This window comes from Ptiloglossa arizonensis, chromosome 4, assembly GCF_051014685.1.
Source record: "Ptiloglossa arizonensis isolate GNS036 chromosome 4, iyPtiAriz1_principal, whole genome shotgun sequence".
Taxonomy (NCBI): Eukaryota; Metazoa; Arthropoda; class Insecta; order Hymenoptera; family Colletidae; genus Ptiloglossa; species Ptiloglossa arizonensis.
The window spans coordinates 8812913-8831212 of NC_135051.1; the positions used below are offsets into that span (position 1 = coordinate 8812913).

The following is an 18300-nucleotide window of genomic DNA, read 5'->3' on the forward strand; positions in this document are numbered from 1 at the left end:
GAAACGCATCAGGGGTGTGGGAGAATCGGTGGCTCAGTCCGTCACCGAGCGTTTCGCCCGACGTAGCGGTTGCTCGCCGCTCCGATCGACCGATCGAGAGCTTTATCGCGTGTGTCGCAGTCGCGTAGTCCTACCTCGAGGAACACGTCGACACCGGTCGAGTGTTTGCGCGTTGCTTCCACGCCGGTTTCGTAAGGAGATCGGAGTGTCTCGCGAGTAGCGATCGGTAGGGCGAGTGATAGCAACGCATAGACGCGCATTCCGAGTGCATCTCCGGCGATTCGTCTTCGTTACGGATCGCAAAAGCTCGCGACGATCGTCTCGCGTATCGATAGTCGAGAAACATCGCTCCCGGATCGGTTTACGAACGCTGCGCATCGAGAAGTATTCCTGTCGCGTGTCGGTGGGTTTTGCGCGGATCGACGATGATAAAATAGGTCGAGCGTCAGGGTCGATTTGTACAGGAGTTACGGATTGGCAAACATCGCGAGGCGCGATGACGTCGAGGCGATAGGAACGCGCGGAGAACTAGTACCCCTTACAAGGATAGATCCCGAGAACGTTGCGCGTATTGTCGATCTCGGCATTACGATGCGCCCGATCGATGCGTCGGAGCAATAGCGTCGCGTGCTACGCGGCACTGTTTTTCGCCTCGAACGACGACGTTACCTGGAATTTGGCGCAGTTCGCGTCTATGTAGGACGTCGGGAAGTCGGCCGACCCCGTGACGGAGAATCGATGCAAAAGCAATTACGGCTGGCAACGCGAATCGCACGCCGATATACGCGCCGTTATCTTCCCTGCACCGTGTACATTCGGGGTTGCTCTACGCCTCGACGAAGGCGTAGTCGGGCGAAATTCTTTCCCCGCCACGACGTACCATGGAAAGTCTTCGCTGGAGACTGAACGCGTTTCGCGACCAAGATTCGAAACTTTTGTTCGTTTCGTTCGGTCCACGAATGGTTTGTTTACGGTTCGTTTCGAGCTATCCCGCCGTGGAAAATTCCCCCTATTGCCTTTGCGGAGGCGCGGCAGCCTTTTCAAAAGTTACGGGAAGAAAGTTCGCACGAACGGTGTACACTTTCCGCTCGAGGTACCGTCGTTCTTACAATCGGAACGATCGTTTCGTTGGAACGCTTTCTCATTCTTAGCGTTACTTCCCGTGGCGCACGGTATCGTTACCGCGCGCGGTTGTTTAGCGACGCCAGACGTTATCCTATTCGTCTTGTTCTTTGTTTCCCGTCTACCATATTCATTTACGGTATTAACGTAATCACCGGCCTGCTCCATTCATCGTTCTTACTTTCCCCCGACTCCCTACCGATCGTTGTTTCCGCGCCGCGTGTATCACTCCCTCTCGTTTCGTTCCCCTCCCGTTCGTGATCCTCTCTCCCGCTCTCTCGTGTCCGAAGAAGAAAAATCGTCGGACAACGATTCGAAAGATCGGTAATAAGTTTAACGAACCGACTTCCGCGTTCCTGCTGGTCCAGCGATCCAGCGATTCTCGCGAAGAAAAAAGCATCGTTCGGTTCGAGACACGATCCTCCGAGGGAATTGAGCGATCCGCTGAAACGACACCTTTTTACCCCCTTGACGAGCGGAGCTTTCCTCGAGCCAAGACGTGGTCGTCTCTCGAAGCATTCGACGCGTTCCACTTTGAAGAAATTTATTTTCCTCGAACGATCGACGATCGGCGTTTCGCCGGATCGTATCGAGATACGTCCCTTTGTTAGGGTAAAATTGCTAAGAATGGAAAAGATCCGTTCCCGAAAGTCAACGGCCGAGCAATATCGGCGTCGGGTATGTCCGACGATAAAGAAATACTCGAGTTTCGAGCGTTCCTCGCAGGGTCAATATTTTCCAACGGTCTCCCAGGTTCCGCGCATTTCGCTTTGGACGTTGGCTCGAAGATGTAAAAATATTTCTCGAAAATGGCACCGCGATCGCTCGACGGCACTGGACGTTTCTTTCGACGGATGCAAACAGTTCTCCCCCCAAGTTCCGTTATCGTAAACGTATCGTAGCAGCTGCGAGTTAAGTTCCAATCGGTCCCCGAAGGGTTATTAAACTCGCGGCTTTCAGCCACGCGACGTTTACGCCGCTTCGAATCGTCGAGAATACTCGCGCGTTCGTGCAACAACTGGCGTCGAGCGAACGCAGCCTGGCGTGGCCTACGCGCGCTAATTACTCGTACAATATTCACCTAGGCAGCTCGTCGGTCACCCCCTGACCTACCATCCGTTTCCGCGCGATATCTCCTTCGAAAGAGACCAGCTGCGCGAAGACGATTCGTTCGTTTTGGGCCCACGAGGCGCTCGCTAATTAATAATCCAGATAGGGATCCGATCGCGTCTCGTGGCTACGCGCGCGACTCGAGCCGACAAATTTCCGATGGCCATGCGCGGCCGCTTCGTCGAAGAAAGAGAGAAAGGGTGGCGACGTTGAAAGGGGATAGGGTCGTCGTTCTGCGTCAGCGTAATGCAAATGTCCCCCGACAGGATAAGCTAATCCATTCCGGGCGACGCGCAGTTGCCGAAACTTCGCCTCGTCCGTTCTCGCTTTTTACACGCTCGTTAACCAAACGAGAAAATTCTCGTGTTTGGACAGCATCGCGCGTTAATGGACGAAAAGTTTGGACAGGACCGTGAGCCAGCTGTCGGGTCTAGGCGATACTCGGTAAAAAGAACCGTGCTCCTCGATGTTTGCACTCCAAAGGCGCAGAGAGCGGAACGAAAGATCGAGGATTTATAGCGAGAGTCGATTATCGTTGACGCGCGGTGTCGTAAAAACCCGTTCACCCAATATCGCCTCCGATAATTCCTTCGCTTTCGTGTGCGCGATTAATAAGCGCGTTGAAAAAAAAAGAAGGGGAAACGGGAACGACGATCTCGATCGCGAGGAAATCGCGATCCACATTAGCATACGCTCGTACCGCACGATCTCTAGCGGTGATCGTTTCTCGCGACGGAATTTCCAACGCGATCGAAAGTCGAATCGATTTAATTGAATCCGAATTACAAAGTCGGCCCCCCGTCGATTCTCGTTGCCGCGATCGGTACCGTATCGCGAGAGTTTGGCCATTCGAGACTGCACCGGCTCCAAAATGGAAGAAGCAACGTTCGTTTTCTACCCCGAGCGTAGCAGCTTCCATAATTGGCCGCCGGTCACCGGCCATCTCTCCCAAATTCGCGCGCCACGCGGTTTTCCCGGCATACCGCGCGGTTACGTAGCCTTGACTAATTAACTCGTTTAATTAACGCGCTTTCCCGGGGCACACGGCACGCGCACCGAGAAGGAGTTTCCTCGCGCTCCTCTCCAACTGGAGATGATTTTTGTTGGCCTCCCCCCCGCGGAACAATTACCATCGGGATCGCCAACTTCGTCGAGAACAACCAGAACGAGTTACGAACCGCGGCACTCGCGAATTCCTTCCACGGTGACTTTGATCGCATTGACCTCGCGTAAAAACTAATTGCACCCGGTAATAAGGGCCTCGTTAAGTCCCCGACGGAAATCTCTACCCCTTTCTCGCGTTCGTAATTGCCGGTCGAGCAATTAATTTACTTTCCGCGTCGCGACGCGAGGCGAGGTGAGGCGAGGCGAGGCGTCCTCTTCGGGCCGCGATCTCGTCCGGAATCGATACGCTCCGGTCGGAGCAATTAAGCAGCTTTCTAGATCGGCGAGTTTATGCTAACTGCGGCCCCGCGCGAACTCGATTACGGCAATCGGCGTTCGCCCGCGGCCGTTCCGATCGGACAACCGGTGTTACTTACAGGCCACGGCAATTTGTCCCGTTGAATCGCAACCGACCCGACAGAACGAACGAAAGAAGGAACGAACCATTCAATTTGTCCTTTAATATCGCGCCTTGTAAATATCGTATCGTAATACAAAGTTTCTTATGATACGCAGGGCTCCCGCGCGTCCGATAATGCCCTTGTACGGTCCGCCCTTGACTCTCGGGTTGAAATTGAACAAATCCAAAGGAAAATAGGGAAATTTTGGCACCGATGCAACGGTAGTCCTTAAAATTAACGTCAGCCATTGGCCAACCGACGTTATCGTTGCATTGGTTCCAACACGCCTACTTTTTACGATCGGTTCGAATCGGGTCGACGCTTTCGCCGCAAGGTCCGCTTCCATCGATCTCGATAGATTAATATCTCCGTGCTCGTTTCCTCCTGTACTTAACCCATCCGTTTCGTTCGCTTCTTCGCGAGGTCGGGACACGCCCGCGGATAGATTTACACCGGCAGCGCAATATGCAAATATGTTTACACCGGAAGAGATTTATGGTCGCGGCTGGTTCCTTGGTAACGCCAAACATCGAGCGAGCCTCGTTCGCGAAAGCGTTCCGGCGAAATTAGACGAGCGCCGCGGCGCCCCGTTTGTTTTCAAACGTTCGCGTTCGACGATGTAGCCGCCTACGAAAACGTTCCACCCTCGATGGAAAACGCGCGGAAAAATATCCGCGCCGGTATTCAGCTAACGAACTCCCGATAAACAAAGCGGAATCTCCCGATCCGCTTATTTCGAACTGCTGCCAAGATAATAGGATTTCGACTCCGAGTCTCGCGTACAATCGAAGCTCGAACAAGCGGCGTAAGCCCCGCGGCGAGGTTATCTTTTTCCCGGCTTAAATCTCGGGTAGATAGCTCGCGCGAGAAAGAATTTCCAGGCTTCTCTCCTCCACCTTGCCGCCCTTATCTGGGTAACCGTTGAATTCCGGTCACGCGTCGAGGCCACTTCGTAATCGTCGCATCGGTTCTCGCGCGATTCGCAGATCGACCACGCGAGATTCAAAGTCCTCCTCGAACGCGTACACGCTCACCAATCTTCCCGGTAACGAAGGATCGGATCGACGGAAATGGGTCAACGACGAGGAGCTCGCGGCCACGATTTTTCGTCGAAGATATTCCGTTTTTATCGTTGGAAATCGAGGCTCGCGCGCTCCGGACAGTGGGGACGCGACAACGCGAAAGTAATATTCGCGAATATTGCGCACGGTTTCCGTTTTTATTCGCGAAGGGTGAGTCCGTAATCGGATCGACGGCTGCGCTAAAGGCGTCGAAACGCATCGTTGAAAAGCTAACGAACAGCCGTGGGGAGAACATCGAAGACCAGCGTTGACCGGGCCACTAATGACAGGTTAACGAGCAGCCGGAATCCCGCGCTCGTTAAACACGTTGAACATGTAAAAAAAAAAAAGGAAAAACCTTCAACCGGCAAATCTCGTGCCATTAAAGCGTTCGGGCCAGAGTGCTCGAGCTTTTTCGCGATTTCGACATCGGAATCGCTGTCGCCCCGCACCCGGCCGAGGACCGAACGAACGAAAGAACGAACGCGGCACGTGCCAAAGCGGAAAAACTTCAACCGTCCTACGAATTATAATTAGTGACTGCGATTTTCTCGTTTCACGCTCTAAATTGAAATCCTCCGGTTCGGATGGAATTTCATTTTTTTTCCCAACCTTTCCCGTCCGCGCGTATCGCGCGTATCGCGCGACTCGTTCGAAAGAAAAACGATCGCGAGATTTCCAAGGTAGATACGGTAGCCAGAAACGCGTTTAATCGTCTTCCAGCTTCGCCGAGATCGCCGCAATGTGTCCGAAACGGTCACCGTGCTCGCGTATCTCGACTTTGCTCGCTCGGAAGGTTTCGCTCGAGTTCGTCGTCTTCGAAGTCCGCTCGTGCCTTAGCTAACACCCCTCTCGCAACGAAGATCCGCCTCGGTTCGACCACCTATCGATCGCTACGATATCGCGATACGTCCTCGAGCGCGACGAAAAGTGTCCACGAGCCAGAGACAAGACGGAAGAACCGAAGGAACAGAGCCGAAGAAACGTTCTCGATCGCGATCGGTGTATTCGCGACGAGGAACCGCGACTCGGTCGATGGACGCGATGATCGATCCCGCGGTGAACGAGAATTAAGGAAAAGCACCGGAGACAACCTGGCGGGCTTCACGGTGGCCGTGAACAATGGCTCCGCGGAGCCAGCTTGCTACGCGGACCGGTTGCACCGACAGCGAGTGCAGGTGCAGGTGCAACACCAGCAACAGCAACAGCAGTACTGTCAACCGGGGAGCAGATTCTCGGTACAGCCGAGTCACGTTCCCGCCTCTGGGAAAGAGATTCCGGAGACACCGCGCAGGGACGATCTGGTTTACGTGCACTGCGCCACCACCGAGGACGAGGACGCCGAGGAGGAGGAGGAGGACGACGAGGAACCGAAAGGATTAACCAGGTCCAGATCGTGGCTCTGCTGCCCCGGTGATCGCAGCTCCGATAGGACCGTACCCATACAGGTCGAAGCTGGTCACAGGGACAAGCACCAGGAGTTTGTAAGTCAAAGATTTTTGGCGTTGCGTACGATAACGAACTTTCGTCAATCCGCTCGAAACTGAGCGGGGATTTTTTGGAGTTGGTTTCGATCCGAGAGGACATCGATCAGAGAGGACAAAGGGGTAGGACGTTTCGTCCTCGAAGCGAGGGTGGGTGGAGATTCGATGGCGCGTTAACGAAACGCGGAACAAGCCAGACGCGGAGAATTCCAACACCCGATAATGGAGTTCCGTAATTTTTGCCGCTGTCGTATTCGATTCAAAAGCAAAGTGGATCGTGGCCGTCTCTCAGGAACAGGACGATGTTTCCTCTCCTTCCAGTTTTCCCTTTCCCCGTTCCTCTCCTACGGCTCCATATGCATCCTGAAGTAGTATCTCGTTCGTTTTTCGTCCTTCTCGAGTTCTCCGTTCGTCGCGTTTAGATTATCCTCCTCTCCTTCTCCGTCCCTTTGTCTCCAGGTCCTCCTTGTTTTTCCTCGTTTTCCATCCAGCCGGTCTTTCACCGACAGATACGCGCTCGCTCGATCCGTTCGTCTCCCGTTGTCTTCCTTCCCTTTCTCTCTTTCCCTCGTCCTCGTCCGGTTGTCTGTCTCTCCGTAAGCTCATGCAGACGAATCGACTACTACCCTTTAAACTTTAATCCCGCAGAGATAGAGCTGCCGCGGACGAGCGACGCCTAACCAACCGAACGATCGATATCACAGAGGAGTTTCCGAATAAACTTTAGTTCGCTCCCCGGTAATTTCGTTTTCCCTCCGCCGACACTTTCCGATCGGTCGAATCAATCCGTCCAATTCCACGTTTTTCGCCCCGTCGGGTGTCTCGTTAGCGACGTCCAAATGCGCGACAACGGATCGATTTCCTCCCGGCTAGGTGTCGCCGCTCGCTCTCTCGTCTGACCGGAAAAAGTCGCCTAATCGGTCAAAGATCTCGCTCCTCGTACCGAGAGAATTAGTTAGCCGGAGCAAGAGCATCCTCTCGAGTCGTGGAGAAGGAGGGACATCGTTTTACAGGCGGCGTCCTCGCGTCGGGCAGAATAGACGTGTCCATGGGTAACCTCTTTTGTCCCAGCGGGCCACAAAAGAACCGTTTCAAACGGATGCTCACCCTTTGGCTCGGTTCGTCTTCGTTCCCCCGGATCGAACCGAGTAAGGCTGCTCCTCCCTTTTCACGCCGGGACAAAGAGAAGAAAAAGGGTCGTGGCGGACCGGCCGAGGAATTTACGATTCCGAAAGGGACACCTACTTGACCCGTTTAACGGGATTACGGGACCCCGGTCTATTTCTATCGAGAAAAAAAATCTCGTTACGGACTATCGGATACTCGTTGATCTTATTACGAGCTCGCTGGACCGGACCATCTCCTCGATGGACAAACATTGTCGCGGTAAGGACCTCCGTATTCGATCGTTCTCGAAAACATCCGTCTTCTCGTCCTTGTCCGTTGCTCGACCACGGTTTACAGAGATAATTCATCGAGCAAAGTTTGCCTCTAATTTTTCACCGGCCGATCGCGCTTCGTTGTACAATTATGGTCGTCTCGAAGGGCCGAGCTCTCGCGCGGAAAACGCAGCCGCCTGGTCTCGTCCGATCACCGTGCGATTGACTTTCATGCGCCACCTTTGAACGAGAATTTTTTTTTACAGGACCTGTTCGATCGACGGGGTTTACCCGGCCGCGTAAGAAACACGGAGACAGCTGTCGGTTTTATAACACGGACGGTTCGGTTCGCCCCTCGAGACGCGTCGTCGACTCGCGTACGATGGAAACACCGGAGGCGTTGCACCTCGATTAATCTTCGCATCTCTTTACGGAAGAAACGTCTGCAAACTATTTCCGAAAGTGTTTGAAATTCCTTTTGCCGTCTCGTCGAGATTCCCTCGTCAAAAAACTCTACTTGTTCTTTTTTTTTCTCTTCGTTTTTTCCACGGAAAGAAAAATTCGAGTACAAATTCCGAAGGATTAGCTTTCCGTCCTTATCGATTTCCTTTCCAAAAACGTGGAAACGGTCACCGGTTCGAGTAGCTTCCGTCCTTATTCGCGAGGTCGTTAACGGAGAGAGGAACGCGTCCAAATCTCCTCGAATTCGATACTCTTTAACGCCTCGTGTCGACACGATATCCGTGAGCTCGGTTATATCGACGAAAGGGTTAAAGAACACCTCGAAGGTATTTCGCTGGCGTTTCGAGGACGGATTCCGCAATTTCCGTGCTCGCGACGCAGTGTACACACCCGGCCCTCGAATCCCGTGCTCGTCGAGCGAGGAAAAAGTGGAATCTTCGAGGATTCTCTTTCGAGACCGTCCGACAGGTGCCGCCTCGTTGTTCTCTCGGAGGATTCGAGTTTCGAGAGCAAACAGACGCTAAATTTGAAGGCAAACGCACCGAGGAGAGGACCGTTTCCCGAAAAACTCCAAGAGACGTCGTTGAAACGCGTCGCGATGCAAAACGTCCTTCGTTTGCCACGGAGTTTCGAACGAACCGAAATTATATCGCTCTCGGAGCAATATCGCGTAGCAAAGACGAGAACAGAGTTCCCGTTGTATCCGGTCGGGTCGGGATATCGGGTATTCGACTACCGAGAAAGTCGATGGCCCCTCTCCGATCACCTTTGTCGCGTCGGCTTTACACCGCTTTACCGCAATTTCCGGTATCGCTTTACGGTCCGTGCGGCGAACGTTCGAAGGTCGCGGAGAAATTCGGTCGGTTCGTTCCCTTCGATCGCTCGAAACGCGTCGACGAAGAAGAAAACGACTCGAAGAGCCCGTCCAACCTGTCTTTGGTAATCGCGCGGTGAGTCATTGCGAAGCATTCGCGAGTTGTGTAACCGACTCGTCGCGTTTCCAGGCCACCAATGTTACGAGATCGTCGTTTCGGAGAAGTTTACATCGATTCGTGATTTTTGTCTTTCGGCAGAGAACGCTCTGCTGGAAAACGAAACAACGCCGAAATCGAGAAATAGTGGAGCTTTATTGTCTACGTTACAGTCGTTGTTCACGCGTCGACTATCAACATTCGCGTCAGTCGATGAACGAAGACGATGACCAGCGGCGTGTGCGCGACCCACTTGTTCCTCGAACGATACCGCGACATTCAGGTCCTCTTGGTGCCGCACGTGGGCACCAGGTTCTTGCCGCAGGTACCCACGTTGCACCGGGGAGTAGCCATCACGCAGGGTCTACCATCCGGACAGGCCGGTGCGTCCGCGCAGCTCTTCCCCGGCAGGTGGATGTAGTCGTCCGTCTGTGCCATGGACGTCGCGCAAACCACCAGCAGAACGATCGTCAGGGCCAGCATTCGCTTCATCTTGTCGAGATATTCTGAAACGATCGCAGTGGGAGCGAGAGTGAATATTTCTCGCACCGAGACGCGCGCTATTGCAACTCTCGTTATTATAATTATGTTCCACGACAGAACCCCGTAACTCGGAGCGGTCGAGAGCTACGAACGAAGAAAGTGGTATAAACCCACTTTCATGGGCCACGCGACGTCGACTGTTTTACGATTACTACCGTTTCGCATTCGTTCGAATGGTAACCGTTAACGACGAACTACAAAATGTTAAGTTTACCTGTCGTTGAGTTGCAGTCTTGCCGTGATTCGCGCACGATCGTCTCGACACGGTGGCTGTTGCTTCTCGAATGGAACCGCGTAATTACGGCCGGTGATTTTTATACGCGGCTCTATCACGTGGCCAGGAATCATTAGCGACTCGCCGTATCGCAACGTACGTCACGGCCGGTTGCCTCCGTGAAGGACACTCGCGATACACGATGCCGCTGTAAACACGTATCCTCGCCCGCGCGATTTTTATTTTATTTTTTTTTTCCCCTCCCGTTTCTCGCGTTCACGCTCTCGGAATGCATCGAATGCTGCGACGGAAATTAACGAGGAAGGTCCGATAACAAGGCGGAAGGACGGTCGTCTGGGACCACCGTGGATTCCGTTTACAAAGAAGACGCAAAATGACCGTCGACTCGAATTTTTTTTCCCTCGTTCCGTCACTGTTTCCGTTTTCTCTCTCTCGCTTTCTTCAAGTGTGTCACGTTCGCGAGAAATGACCGGTCTGCGGTTCGGAGCGATACGACCGTTCGATAATGACGGAGAACCGGTAACCTTGTTTTCGAGACGCGTACAAAGACGACCTTAACGGAACTCCGGATCATCGGGTCCTTGAATGGGATTCTCCGTGCTTGCAATGCAGAGGACCGGCCCAAAAGACGCAACTGCGAGCTTCTGGCGTCGCTCGTGCCCTCGTGGATGCGTCTTGGCGAACCCCGGCTCACGGGAGACCAACGACAAAGAGACTAATCGCATCCGAGACGGAAGATCGTAAATGTTTGAAAAGACGAGGGGATTATCGATCCGTAGAATAGGCAGGGGGACGATTCGAGTTTCATCGTTGGTTCTGGAACGACGGTGCGCAACCAGGGCGATCCTTATCGGTCCTGGTTGCAAATCCTTGAAGTAGACAGGTTGCGTCACGAGAGGAATCAAACCCGTAGAAGGCGGCGCTGAATCATAAGACGGCGCGCGAGCGGTCAAATTACCGGCTCGACGACGATCAATTTTGTTCGCTTCTCTCGGAGATGCAACGATAAGAGAACGATAGACGACGCGTCGCAAAAATGTGACCGTAACTTGGCGAAAATCCCCGAGCGATCGCGAGACAGATGCGTAACCAGCTTCCGCTTGATTTTCTGTTTCAGCTCCACGCGGCCGCGCTCTCGTCTCTCCGTTCGGAGGTGGCCGAGCTGAACTCGAGGCTGGTGACGGCCACGAGAGCGAGAGAAGCGGTCGAAGCGGCTCTGGTCAGAGCCGAGGTGCAAGCGGCGCGAGCCGAGCAGAGAGCGGAGCAGCAAGCGGCCAGACACGAGGAGAGGCTCACCGAGTTGCATTCCGTGATCGCCGAGCTCGGCAGGCAGCTCGAAAGACACCGAGCTACCGTGATTGCCGAGGAGGACGAGTCCGGTAACGACTTTCGATGTTTCGCCGGTGCACGGTGTCGCTCGTCCTTAGCCTCCGTAAAAATTCGAGACTCGTTTGGTAACGATCGATTACGAGATCGCGGAAAACTCTGGCCGGTTTTCGTCCGTCGATGTTCTCGTTTTCTTCGGTGAGCGTGCAGCTCCGATGTCGTCGCGTATTCGTTGTTTACTCGACCGCGTGCCAGCGTTCTATAAACGAAGAGGTCGCGTTACGAGACTCGAGAAACAATACGACCCCGAGACGCCTTCGAAACATCGGATAACGCGGACAATAGCCGCGAGACGTAACGAACGAAAGTATTCGAGGGACGAGGGGCGCGCGAGGCTCGAGGAGGGCGCACTCCTAGACTCTCTACGCGTTGCTTTTACGTTTCGCAGAAGTAGAGACGAGCCGAGACGCGGAGGGCTCGATCACGAACCCCGTGGAGGAGAGCGAAGGCGGTGGCGACATCCAGGGCGACGGGGATCGTACCTTGGGGGACGTCGATTCCAGCTGCTGCGAAGATATCGAGCCACGAGCTAACGAGGTACGCCCGAATAAGTTTCGTTCGTCCGAGGATCGGCTCAGTTTTTCCTATCGCGATCGAACTCCCGCTCTGCCAGTTTTAACTCGTTAAACTTCCCCCGATGTACCTCGAGCCGAGTAATTTCATCGAACGGAAACTATGGGAAACAATATATACGCTCGCTGCAGCTGCGGGACTCGCAAAACTTTTCAATCCGTACGTCGCAGGCCCCTGTTTTTACCGAATTGAGTAACGAGAATCGAACGTGGAAGTTCACCGGCCGGTTCGAAACTAACGAAACTTCGGGAAGAGTTTCCTCGCCGCTAATATTCGTCCGTTAACGCGTCTGCGACGTGACTGTAAATTCGCTTGGTGTGCTCGGGCGCCGTTAGAATGGCAGAGAACAGTTGGACAGTCCGGCGGCGTTACCGACCCCGGAACCAACCCAGCAGGCCGCCTCTTGCCAAAGCGTGGCCATGGCGGTGTTGCTGGAAGAGGGCACAGCCGTTGGAGCGGAGATCGCGAGCTTGCAGGCGGAGCTCGCCAATTTTAAGAATTGGGTCAGCAATCAGAGGCAACAGGCTGGCAGCGAATCGCCTCGCAGAGAAACAAGAGTGGGTATCAATCGTCTCTATTGTAATTTTCTGCGGGGGCGCCGCGCGCGATCGATATTCTCTTCGCGTCGCTTTCAAATACCGCGTCTGCTATAGATTCTTAAGCACGAGGAACGGCATTGTCGTCGGGTAACTGGCGACGAGTCGTTTCTTTCCTCGGTGAAAACTACCGACGCGTTTCCATCGAACGTTGAACAAATTTTTTCGCATCGTTACCCCATCGATCCGCTCGCTCTTTGATCGAGCCGACGCCTTTCCAGAAAATGTTTATCAACTCTACCGACGTAATGTTTCCTCGTGCTTCTTTGATTCCCGCAGACAAGAGGCAACACCAGCTCGCCGGAACCTCTGAGTGCACCTTGTTCGCCACTCTTGCCACCCCTACAGACACCGCCGACAAAGAGCGTAACGAGGGAGGAAGCTCCGGTTCTCAAAATGGCCGAGAGGGTGAGACTCAGAAGAACGGACGAGAGGCACATCACGGGACCCGATATTACCAACTTGGGGGTACGTAATCGTTACCGGTGCCCGTGCTTTTGCATTTTCGATTACGCTTCCCCGGAATCTTCCAACGCTTCTGTCCGTCCGTCCGTGATGATTACTTTTCGGAGACGGATCGACTTGGATTTTCCATTCTCCTCTCGCGTACTCGCCTCTCTATCTCTTGAAACACGATTAGGTATGCTCCACGATGGTAGCGGAGCATCTGGTGTCGGACCTGCTCGAACACTCGAACCTCCAAGAACTGAACGGATCTGTGAAGCAGTTCGAGATCGAAACGGAGAGACTGAACAGTAGATTGGAGCACGCGCGAGCGAACAACGCGGTTCTCGCGCTCACTCTGCACGAGAGCAAGGCACAATGCGACAGGTATCGTTGGACTCGTCACGGGTGTCGTGTCGCCGTTGAATCTACGCGTTTTCTTCTCTTTTAGACTGAGTCTGCTGGTAGGCAAGTACGAATCGAACGCGACCGCGTTGCGCCTGGCTCTTTCGTACAGCGATCGCGCGATAGAAGCTTACGACGTTCTGGTTGCCTTGTTGGAAAGCGAGATCGCTTTGTCGACCGAGAGAAACAGCATCACGATCGATAACCGAAGAGCGGCCGAGCACGTAGCGTATCACGTACTGAACAAGCTGGAGAACGAGTGTATAAACACCCTGAACGCGCCATGGGAGGATAGCATAGTTTTGTCGGACGAGTAAGCACGTTAGGTTCGCGATCGAATTGTCCTTTTCTTGAGTATTCCACGTCCTCAGATCCGAGGTGACGTGGAGCGTCGAGGACGAACAGAGACTCAGAAGGCACATCGGTAGACTGAAAGGAGAACGCGCCATGGTCAGGTCGACCGCGGTGGAATTGGAAAGCGTTCACGCTGAACCTTTGAACTCGAAAAACACCATTTCCCTCGCTGAAGCTCGGAAATTGGACTTAGAGACCGCCGTGCTGATGCAGGTTTGTGCGCATTGTCTCGCGACCGATCCTTCCAATTCTAGAAAGATAAATACACCCGTTGTAATAATCGCGCAGGAATTGATGGCTATGCGTGAAGATAAAGCAGAGTTACGGGCACGCGTTTTCCTCCTGGAGAAGGAACGAGCCACCATAGAATTGAAACTAAACGCACGCGACACGCAAATCGCAGCTCAACATGCTGCCATTGAACATCTCCAGGGTCAACTTAACGATACAGAGGCCATGTTGACAATGGCAACGAATAAAGTAAGAGCACTATTCGCATTAGAAATAAAGAACTCGCTTCCTCGAATTGGCAAATTCTACTCACAGGACCGAGGTTTGAGCGACAACGAGAGCGAAGGCATAGAATCCGAATTGATAGAGGCGCTGGGTCGAGAGGCTAGACTGAAGGAACGGTTGCAGGAATTAGTTTCGACGTTGGATAAGGTTAACAAGAACTCCGAGCTAAGACATCAACAGTCTGCCGAACTAGTTAACGATCTGAAAAGAGCCAATGGGTAATTGAAACGTGGATAAGGGTGAATATGAGATCGACGATCAACCGTCTTTTAACCGTGTATGTATTTTTAGCGCACTGGTACAAACTTTAGAGAAATCCAAGAAAAAATATCAATCCAGGTTAAAGAAGTTGGAACAGCAAATGTTGGGAATGGTAGACAGGCATGCTGCACAGGTATGAATAAGAATAAGCACAATGCGTATTACAAAGAGTATTAAGAGCAACTGCCAAAATTATCCACACGCGTTCCTTCCATTTAATTTATTACACTTTTCATATCCTACTAATTTACGCAAATGGCAACATAATCCCCTTCTTTCCGGTGTTTCCTGAGTTCCTTTCTAAAGAAAACCTTGCACTCTGCGGTATTTCTGTTCGGAAAATAAGATACGTGAATAAGATTCGAGTTATGTCGTTTCGTTCGGATACTTACGTCGTGTGCACTCGCACGCTTCGATGCTAGTTATTGCTTCATTGTATCTACGTTAAACGGACTGTGCTTGCATTTGAGACAATCTTCTTTCGACCTCCTCGTTTATTCGGTTTTTCTTGTATGTTTTGTAAAAGTTAACCTCTCCAACGTGCCAGTGTATCATAGTAAACTCTAACGCTGCACCCATGACAAAGAACAATGGCAGCATACGAAATTCACCAAGAGCCTTTCCAGGCAACTTGTGATACCATATTTTAATTTTAGTTTTTAAACGCATTGAAACACATTCAAACGCAGGAACGTAATCCTTTTAAACGAAATAACTTTGACCAACTACCGCCATCTCGCGTTTTCTAATAAATCGCACATGCTTATGCGCAGTCGCCTTCCCTTGCGTCAACTTTGACCAACTACCGCCATCTAGCGGTTTCCTAATAAATCATACATTTGCGCAGTCGCGTCAATTTTGACCAACTACCACCATCTAGCGGTTTCCTAATAAATCATACCTCTGCGCCAACATTTTCACCGACTACCGCCATCAAGCGGTTCTGTAATAAACCATACATTTGCGCAGTTGTATTCCTTTGCGTCAACTTTGACCAACTACCGCCATCTAGCGGTTTCCTAATAAATCATACTTATGCGTAATCGCGTCAATTTTGACAAACTACCGCCATCTTGCGTTTTTTTTTTTATAAATTATACGTGCTCCTGCGCAGTTGCATCTCATTACGTCATAGTCGAATAACGGACAGAGTCAAATTATTTGCAATTGTTTAAGCGTTCTTAGTTTTTTCAAATTCGTATAATTTACAGGTAAAAATGCTGAAGCAACGAATAGCATTATTGGAGGAGGAATCAGCGGGATACAAAACGAGTTTACCACTTCAGTCGCAGAGTTCTGGCGCCAGCGAAACGTCATTATGACAATTCAGTGATTAATGAATGTCATTCGACGTTGGCATGACGATGGAATATTTTTTACTTATATTTCCTATCGTTACAGTACGATCGAAACGGAGATTAAATTTACGTATTTTTTTACACGGATAGTTGCCCGAGAATAACGCTTGATTATTCGCTTTTTGTAATTCTTAGAAGAAGACGACACGTGTAGTGACTATTCTAACGAATTTCAATTACCAAGCTATGCTTATGCGAATCTGCTGCCGAGATACATCAATGCAAGCGAACTATTTAAGAAAGTCCTCCAGGTATACTGTGAAATATAAATAATTGTTACTTAATACTATATGTCATTTATAGGCCGTGATATTCATCTTGTAAATATGTATATTCCAAGCATTACAGAAATGCGTGATACGTGTAAACTATGATGAAATAAATTGTGCTTTATTAAATCTGCTACTGTCGCGTAATGTTTGTATCGAGTTTGTTACGATATTGTCGTTACTTAATATTTTTATCGGTTCGTGTTGCTTTTTCTAATCCTTGTAGTAAACATTTCGCAAGTTCGAAAGATTAAAATGGATAATTTAAAAAAGTTGAAACATCGTATAATGCATGGGTTTGAAAATAATTACCACAGTTTTGGTATTTATAAAGTCTAATTCATACTCCTTATTACACACTTCGATGATGTTGCAATTACATTTTCGCTAATCTCTCTTTCATCGCTTTTTCTATGAGGTCGTCTAAATCGTTGAGAGGTTTGTATATCTCGTGTACACATTGTGAACCAGCCATCATAGACAGCATTGACAATGTAAAGAAAAGTATGTATCGTCCCGTGAACCAAGTATGCATTATTTCCGTCTTTTTCACTTTCGCTGTCACAATCACAATTGTTAATTTAGTTTCGGAAATATAATCTTTATAACTCTCTTATGTATTTCGATTCTCTCTCTTCTATTAGTTACTTCTTGTATTCTTCATTAATATCAATTCCTCCGATTTTGAAATTAATAATTTATTTGCGCTGTAAAATCTAACAATGAAAATTTACACGTATTTACTAATTCGACGAATTTCTAGGACTCGTCAATGTTTTCCAAGCGCCATGTTGGTACAGCATCGTCCAAGATTCTGCGCGATGGATTTAAAAGATCCGATGGACAACATTGGATAATTTTAAACAGTTAATATATTTAAATAAGCATAAAAAATACAGTCATTTACACATTTACACATTAATTATCTCACATACTTTTTTACATTTTTTAATTTTCTTGCTCTTGTTGGTTCATTTCTGTCGCCATAACCTCTGTAGCACTTTTTCCCGGGACATCTGGTTCTTCTTCTCCTGGTACATCGTTGATCTCCACAGCCTCACCTTTATTCATTATTGATTTTTGTATTTCTTCCTCTAAATGAACACACGCTTGCTCGATTTCGTAATTCTTTGATACCAATCCGACCCACTGTGCTTCCAATGCCCTCAACTTTTCTCCTCCTTGAGTCTGCATCGATTTTCTTTGCCAATTGACCTCTTGAATCTTTTTCCTTAATGCTTGCAATTCTTTTTGCGCTTGACTTACTAACTGTACTAGTATTTCCAAATAAGACTTCCAAGCTTCGCACCCGTATTCCATCATTAACTCAAGATTACAGATTCTGCAATGGTATAAAACATTGTAACTATAGAAAAAAATTCAAGGGAGTGTAACGACGCCAATTAGAGAAATAGAATAATTCTGTACCGAGTAGCTTGATGCTCTAGTTGCGCACTACTATTTTCTACACTTTCGTTCCATGCAGCAAGATCGTTCATTTTGCCCGGAGGCGGTGGAGGCAATTCGTAACGTTTCATGCTGAGTACTTCCATGGGTAAACGATTTTGCATTCGCTCAAATTCGTGCTTCATTACATCAGTTTCGAAAGCAATTATATTCAGCGGTGGCAAATGTTCTAAATAATTCTTAGTTGGTCTATATCGACGCGTCTCCTCTTCAACCATTGCCAAGGCCTGAAATATTTATCCATTATTACATGCCTTACAACATTAATATCATTGAACTTTGTACCGTCCCTTAGTTCGATTGCGTTTAGAATACTGTGCTTTGCATTAGAAATTAATTTTAGAAATAGTGTTATGCGACTATTGACCTCCTACAGTGGTTCTGTATAGTTTGACTGTTTTTTGTATTTTTGTTTACCAATGGGTTAAACTCGTTTAAAATGAAATAAATAATACACTACGTCTTTGTTTATTTAATCAGAATGTAAATGCAAACATAAACAATATAGTCTTCATTGATTCGAGGTTACAGATTGTAAACATAAAATTCTATTTACCGCTTCTCTAACTCCTGGTTCATCATAGCCCTGATCTATGTACGGTAACGCATCAACAATAACTTCTCCTGCCATTTATAAGAAAGAAAAATTTCTTAAAATTAAAGTTAAAATTTGCGTCAACAAATACTACATTTGGTGCGCATATATATTCTCAAACACCGGTTCTGCACCAATCCAGAC

The 18300-nt window shown here is 49.8% G+C and overlaps 4 protein-coding genes across 7 annotated transcripts in view; 1 reads left to right on the forward strand and 3 right to left on the reverse strand.

Annotated features, from left to right (window-relative positions):
• LOC143145625 (colorectal mutant cancer protein) overlaps nt 1-18300 on the forward strand; it is a 34882-nt gene that overhangs the window by 16225 nt on the left and 357 nt on the right. For 2 of the 4 annotated variants that reach the window (XM_076309175.1, XM_076309176.1), the window contains 11 exons: nt 11050-11311; nt 11707-11855; nt 12227-12448; nt 12767-12955; nt 13128-13318; nt 13383-13649; nt 13708-13903; nt 13979-14170; nt 14237-14424; nt 14498-14600; nt 15679-16228. In XM_076309175.1, the coding sequence (XP_076165290.1) occupies nt 11050-11311; nt 11707-11855; nt 12227-12448; nt 12767-12955; nt 13128-13318; nt 13383-13649; nt 13708-13903; nt 13979-14170; nt 14237-14424; nt 14498-14600; nt 15679-15789 (2070 nt within the window). In that variant the 3' untranslated portion in view covers nt 15790-16228. Of the gene's footprint in view, nt 1-35; nt 6343-11049; nt 11312-11706; nt 11856-12226; nt 12449-12766; nt 12956-13127; nt 13319-13382; nt 13650-13707; nt 13904-13978; nt 14171-14236; nt 14425-14497; nt 14601-15678; nt 16229-18300 lie in introns of those variants that run through there. The other 2 variants (XR_012991740.1, XM_076309174.1) reach the window with 2 other exon arrangements.
• LOC143145634 (uncharacterized) lies at nt 9292-10164 on the reverse strand. The gene is made up of 2 exons (XM_076309189.1): nt 9912-10164; nt 9292-9660 (listed from the first exon to the last, which is right to left on the reverse strand). Exon 2 carries the CDS (start codon nt 9644-9646, stop codon nt 9434-9436), a length of 213 nt encoding a protein of 70 aa, XP_076165304.1. The 5' UTR covers nt 9647-9660; nt 9912-10164; the 3' UTR covers nt 9292-9433.
• On the reverse strand, nt 14467-15200 carry LOC143145633 (ubiquinol-cytochrome c reductase complex assembly factor 5-like). The gene is made up of 2 exons (XM_076309188.1): nt 14860-15200; nt 14467-14797 (listed from the first exon to the last, which is right to left on the reverse strand). Exon 1 carries the CDS (start codon nt 15134-15136, stop codon nt 14912-14914), a length of 225 nt encoding a protein of 74 aa, XP_076165303.1. The 5' UTR covers nt 15137-15200; the 3' UTR covers nt 14467-14797; nt 14860-14911.
• Nucleotides 16625-18256, reverse strand: Bcas2 (BCAS2 pre-mRNA processing factor). The gene is made up of 3 exons (XM_076309184.1): nt 18118-18256; nt 17523-17788; nt 16625-17436 (listed from the first exon to the last, which is right to left on the reverse strand). Exons 1-3 carry the CDS (start codon nt 18190-18192, stop codon nt 17043-17045), a joined length of 735 nt encoding a protein of 244 aa, XP_076165299.1. The 5' UTR covers nt 18193-18256; the 3' UTR covers nt 16625-17042.